Genomic DNA, 6,328 nt, shown 5'->3' on the forward strand with positions numbered 1-6,328 from the left:
TATACACAGTTAGAACTTTATTGATATACAAGTTTTAACATGAACATTCGTCTGTTACATGAACTGTTCTCAACTACCGACACAAAAACAGTAGGTTCGAGCTGCGACAGTCTCTCCTGGGACTCTTGTAGATACACACATGAAGAAACCACTCGCCACACCTGCTTTAAGTGCAGCTGTGGTGATCTACTGTGGGTTGTAGAGTGATGCCAGGACACCAGAAAACAATACCATCGCATCTACTTGTAAAATATTGCCTGTAACAAAAACGTTATATTAGTGTTGTAAACAAGGACATGGTGCATTCGTAAAATAGCAGTGAAATAAGAATATAACAAATACCCTATAGATGAGTATGTTTGATTTGAATTATGATATCATTGTGTACCCTATGATGATTTGCCATTCCTTAATTCACGGGCCTTTTTTGTTGACGTAGAAATGGGATGTTCTTGATGACGACACGACCAATCATTCCCATTTGCATTTTATATGTATGAAGTACGTCGATATCTACCTGGACTATGTGACAGAGCTGATGAAGCAGCCCCCGGTGATGACATGGTCTGATGAACAGTGTCTATGCATTGTCTTCCCATCAACCTGTACCCTGGGAGGCATGCTGTGCATTTCCCACTCTGGGTACAGGAAGAACACGGCCACCGACATGTAGTCTGGCACCGGGTACCGGACATCCCGTCTATACACCCATGTGTGCAGGCGCCATCCATATCACATGTCAGGTTGGTACAGGATAGGCTGCATTCATAGGCACATGCGGCACCAAAATATCCTGGTGAACACTGGAGGCATTGCCCCGTCTCTGCATCACAAGTCTCGCAATAGAAAGGACACTTGATGTGGCATGTTCGTCCTGTCCAACCCTGTAAACAACCTAGGAGGCATTCTCCGTCTCTATCACGCATGCCTCGAAGACAATTTGTTTCCTGATCACAGTGTATTCCGCTCCAACCTTCTTCACAGCCATCAACGCAGGAACCATCATCACTGAAGCATCTGGAGTCTTTACAGTTGCTGCTGCAGCGTTTGTTACAGAAGCCCCCATGCCACCCTTCCCTACACCCCTCCAGGCATTGACCCGTTCCCCGGTGACAACGACGGACGTGGTCCAGCCCTGTGTAACAGTTTCTATTACACCGCAGATTACACCGACTCCCGTAGAACCCCGGAGAACATGCGTTACATCTGCCCGAATTCTTGTCACATCCAGTTGTGTGACAGTTTAAGCATTTCCAGTCACAATATTGCCCATACAAGCCTGGTATACACCTCGTGCTGCACTTCCCGTCCAGTCCACATAGTCCATGTACACAGTTGGGGCAATCGGGAGTAGAGTCGGTGCAGGATGTGCCCCTCCAACCTTCTCTGCAGCCGTATGAACAACTGCCTGTTTCTTTTCGACAGGTTGAATGCTTACAATGTTTTGGACACTGTCGGTCACATCTCCTGCCGTGATACCCAACTCTGCAGCCTTGTAAACAAACTCCTGTCTCGCGGTCACAGTCTTCATACCCATTGGACGTGCATCCTCGGGGACAGTGGTTATCGCAGCTTCCACCATAGTAGCCTGGTTTGCACCTATAGCAGATTCCTGTCATTCTGTCGCACCCGCTAATGTCACACCGTCTGCAGTGGTGTGTACAGTTGTCCCCATAGCAACCATATTTGCATTGTTGACAGGGGGGTCCGTTCAGCAAACTTCGACACCCAGACTTGCAGTACTTTCTATGATAGCCATCCCTCGATTCTGCCTCTGAAGCAAAAACAACTAATGATAACTATTTGTCATTAGCATCAGAAATGAATGAATGAATGAATGAATGGGGTATTACGTCGCTGTTAGCTATATCCTGGCGTAGGACACCAGAAATGGGGTTCACAAATTGTATTTTACATAAACCATTACTTGAGCGTTGAATGGTACATATACCATTACTTGAGCGTTGTATGGTACATATACCATTACTTGAGCGTTGTATGGTACATACACCATTATTTGAGCGTTGTATAGTACATATACCATAACTTGAGCGTTGTATATATCCTATACCATTACTTGAGCGTTGTATAGTACATATAGCAGTAATTGACTGTTGTATAATACATATACCATTACTTGAGCGTTGTATAATACATATACCATTACTTGAGCGTTGTATAATGCATATACCATTACTTGAGCGTTGTATAGTGCATACACCATTACTTGAGCGTTGTATAGTACATACACCATTACTTGAACGTTGTATAGTACATATACCATTACTTGAGCGTTGTATAGTACATATACCATTACTTGAACGTTGTATAGTACATATACCATTACTTGAGCGTTGTATAGTACATATACCATTACTTGAGCGTTGTATAGTACATACACCATTACTTGAACGTTGTATAGTACATATACCATTACTTGAGCGTTGTATAGTACATATACCATTACTTGAACGTTGTATAGTACATATACCATTACTTGAGCGTTGTATAGTACATATACCATTACTTGAGCGTTGTATAGTACATATACCATTACTTTAACGTTGTATAGTACGTACACCATTACTTGAGCGTTGTATAATACATATACCATTACTTGAGCGTTGAATAGTACATATACCATTACTTGAGCGTTGTATAGTACATACACCATTACTTGAACGTTGTATAGTACATACACCATTACTTGAACGTTGTATAGTACATACACCATTACTTGAACGTTGTATAGTACATACACCATTACTTGAGCGTTGTATAATACATATACCATAACTTGAGCGTTGTTTAGTACATATACCATTACTTGAACGTTGTATAATACATATACCATAACTTGAGCGTTGTATAGTACATACACCATTACATGAGCGTTGTATAATACATATACCATAACTTGAGCGTTGTATAGTCCATACACTATTACCAAACGTATATAAGATAGATTTACGTGCAGCCTCTGATGCTAACCAGACACATGTCCCCCTGACTACAATATGTAAAAAACTTACCTGTAGCAAAAACAATAACGAGGATAATGACAGCACGAATCATTTTCCTCCGTCTGAACGGCTATCAGCCAACTTTGGCATTAATATTTATCCACAGACTTCATACACCGTCGTCCATTGCAAACAAGTTGGTCACTTGTTTACACCAAAAACAGTCGTTTGTGTCCCCTGTGATATACGCCTTCTAGTCATGCGCATGTAAGGACAGGCCTGGTGTGCATATCTCCTGTACAGCTAACGCAGCTGCGGGACTCCACTGACATCAGCGACAAAAGAAATACATGCTATGTTTAGCCATGAACATAAGACTCAGATAAACATGTTATCTGAAGGGTTCATCTTGACACATCCCATATCAGGGTCAGTTCTGTGTATTTCTGTATGTTTGCGATGACATGTTTTCAAATTCAACTTACAATCCACAGTTATCCCGAAAACATATTTTTTCCGTATCCTACTTTACAGAAATGTACGTTCGTCTTGTACTGTTCACGCTACTTGTATTATCACCGAAATCGCTTATCTGAACACAAATGGAAAAATTCAAGTCTAATAATGTCATATGAATTAAATCTGCGAACTTTTTGACAACACTGTGACAATTTCAGCCCAAACTGAATAGTCCTAACAACCAAAAACCCATGTGTAAGTGTACACTTGCATGGACAGGTGAAAACCTGGACACAGATGCTCCTTTTTATGTCCACTGTATGGACGCAAGTATTTCAGGAAACTCTTTGTACAGCAACAACAACACGTACGTCAAATAGCAAAGTTATATTTCTTATATAATATGTGTTTCTTATCGGCCTGTGTGACCTTATAATGTTCGTATCGCGTGATCAGTACAAACGCAATAATGATTGACCCCGGAGGCCGTGTCGCCTGACTAGTGGAGGGGGACTTGAGATATGTTTTCCCGGGGTGCAGCTTAGTCACAGCAGGTAGCCTACAACTCCGCCCACTGTCGTCAAAGTAGAACACAATAACATCGCATGCACGTCCTTGTACTTTGTCACTGTTGAAGTTGCCTTATCAATAGCATTCCCATATATGGCAGTTCAGAAAGTAACATTCTGTAACATTCGAATGTACAAATGTGAAGCGACTGACAGCAAAACGAGTGAAGATTGTATCATCGCCACAAGCCGGGGGGGGGGGGGGGGGGGGGGGGGGGGTGTATCAAGTCTCAGTTGCCTTATACACTGCTTAGTCGCATACTGTCGACCCAGACGTATAGATAGCTATATAGGCACACGTCCAAACAGTGAGCAGTCCTGTAACTCAGGGCTATTGTTCAGCTTGGCAACAAGGAGAACTAGTCACGGTTACCTCACCGAGCTCGCTTTGTTTGTTACCACTACCATGAAAAACAGGGGAGACAGGGGACCATCATTTGGGTAGCCTAGTGGTTAAAGCGTTTGCTCGTCACGCCGAAGACCCGGGTTCGATTCCCGACATGGGTACAATGTGTGAAGCCCAGTTCTGGTGTCCCCCGCCGTGATATTGGTGGAGTATTGCTAAAAGTGGCGTAAAACCATACTCACTCACTCACCATCATTTGACAAAGACAAAATGCCTTATCGGTATTTTGTATACATTATTTGGTGTTGTGTCAATTCGGTTAACTTGAATCATCAAAATATGGAAATGGATCTTTAAAAAAAAATGACACTCAATATGTGTCAACTCGTTATACTTAAGTAATCGTACGACAACTAAATAATATGTAGATGACCGCCAATCAATTGTCCCCAGTCTGACACCCCCTGTTTCAAATAGCGAATATTGAACTTCCATATCATTATTGTTTTAAGCAACATAACGATTGTTTACTTACATGTAACTAGTGACATCGGAAGTTATAAACGTAAAGGAATAGGACACAGACACCCACTCGTTTTCGTTAAAGAGATACCAATGATACATAACGTATATCATTTTAGTCCCCATCCTGTTGTCAGATGTAAGTTTACGGAAACAATAACATAATCTTCACATAATGGTTTTTTCAGTGTAATGGAATAACAGTAACTTTGCCTGCAGTTTACATATACACTCTCCACAAAACGTAGTGGATATTCGACGATAACGGATGATTACTGAAATACAAAAAGGTATGGAGTGATGGATGGATAAGAACAAGGAAGGACTAGGTTTAACATGACAATCAACTGATCATGAAGGTGGTGTATTGTAAGGGTGAAAGCAATCATGAAAGACAACAGGGGTGTGTAGTCGACAAAATATGAATGTTTGAGATGACTTGACAATTTGAGGAAATCTCCACTCCTCTTGCAGCTCTGGTCCATGTCGGTTAACGTAGCGTGTGGCCTTTGACGTCGGTGTACACGTCGGCCGATCATGTCCCAGGCCTGCCCTATGAAGGAAAAGGTAGGAACTCATGGCTGGCCTATGCATTCTAGGGACGTATGGCTCCTGGATGTAGCCAGCTACGATACATGCATGGTGGGGATGTCATCGTCCCGACAGACAAAACGTGGACCAACATGGCGCGCAAACGGCACAACTAATGTCGCCAGCTCGTTGCCGCGGTAGTACAGTCCATGGACAATATGTAGTCGCGTTCTGGCAGTCATAGTGATCCTGCCCCATTACATACCCACGACCAAATCTTTGATGTTCGCTGTGCTCTAAGCTCCTTTTGCGTCTGGCAAGAGCGAGCTACTTTGTTGACGTTGGTACAACACGTGGTCGCAAAGCAAGCAGGCGTTTTCTAATTTTCTGGTCAGTAACTTGAACCCAGTGGCCTGGCGAAGTGAACAACCATTTTACTGTCTGTTTGGGATCAATTTTGGAAAACAGGTTTCTGTTTTTCTCGATTCTGGAATTGTGTTGTTGGCCTCGGGCGCCCTGTGACATTTTGTGCCAGCAGACACCTGTTCCAAAATCTGTTCCAAAATCACAGACTAAGACACATGCAAAATATCGGTTACCTCTCGCCGGGACATCCCATGTCCCTTACATTGTGATTATTCGATTTTATCTCTTGAAATATATTTGGATTCAATTGTAGCGTCAGCCCATAGTGTAACATAGGGAAAGCAACCGGCTGCCGTTACTACTGGCTCAAGACTTAACATTTAGGCTCGAACACGTTCCTCTTCAGGAATGCTTATATAAAATGAGATTGATAAGCAAACCTCAGTCATGTGCAGCGTATTGGATACGTTGATGCTGCCTTTACTAGACGATTTATGAAATAATATTGTCCGTTTTGTTCTGGCTGTCATGTGATTACAAGACTATGCAACAAGAACCAAACGATAAAACGG

The 6,328-nt window shown here is 42.5% G+C and overlaps 1 protein-coding gene across 1 annotated transcript; it reads right to left on the reverse strand.

The window, feature by feature from the left end:
- On the reverse strand, positions 1-3,449 carry LOC124141886 (multiple epidermal growth factor-like domains protein 10). The gene is made up of 3 exons (XM_046510069.2): positions 3,033-3,449; positions 518-1,774; positions 1-257 (listed from the first exon to the last, which is right to left on the reverse strand). The coding sequence occupies exons 1-3, from the start codon at positions 3,073-3,075 to the stop codon at positions 187-189; spliced, it is 1,371 nt and encodes a 456-aa protein (XP_046366025.2). The 5' UTR covers positions 3,076-3,449; the 3' UTR covers positions 1-186.
- Positions 3,450-6,328: the final 2,879 nt, after the last annotated feature.

This window comes from Haliotis rufescens, unplaced genomic scaffold (genome assembly GCF_023055435.1).
Source record: "Haliotis rufescens isolate VD_foot unplaced genomic scaffold, xgHalRufe1.0.p SCAF_7, whole genome shotgun sequence".
Lineage (NCBI taxonomy): Eukaryota > Metazoa > Mollusca > Gastropoda > Lepetellida > Haliotidae > Haliotis > Haliotis rufescens.

Coding starts and splice junctions, on each gene's coding strand:
- LOC124141886 (XM_046510069.2), bottom strand. CDS start 3,075: ATGATTCGTGCTGTCATTATCCTCGTTATTGTTTTTGCTACAG. Junction 1,775..3,032: donor CGTTATTGTTTTTGCTACAG/GTAAGTTTTTTA, acceptor TTTTTGCTTCAG/AGGCAGAATCGAGGGATGGC. Junction 258..517: donor AGCTCTGTCACATAGTCCAG/GTAGATATCGAC, acceptor TTTTTGTTACAG/GCAATATTTTACAAGTAGAT.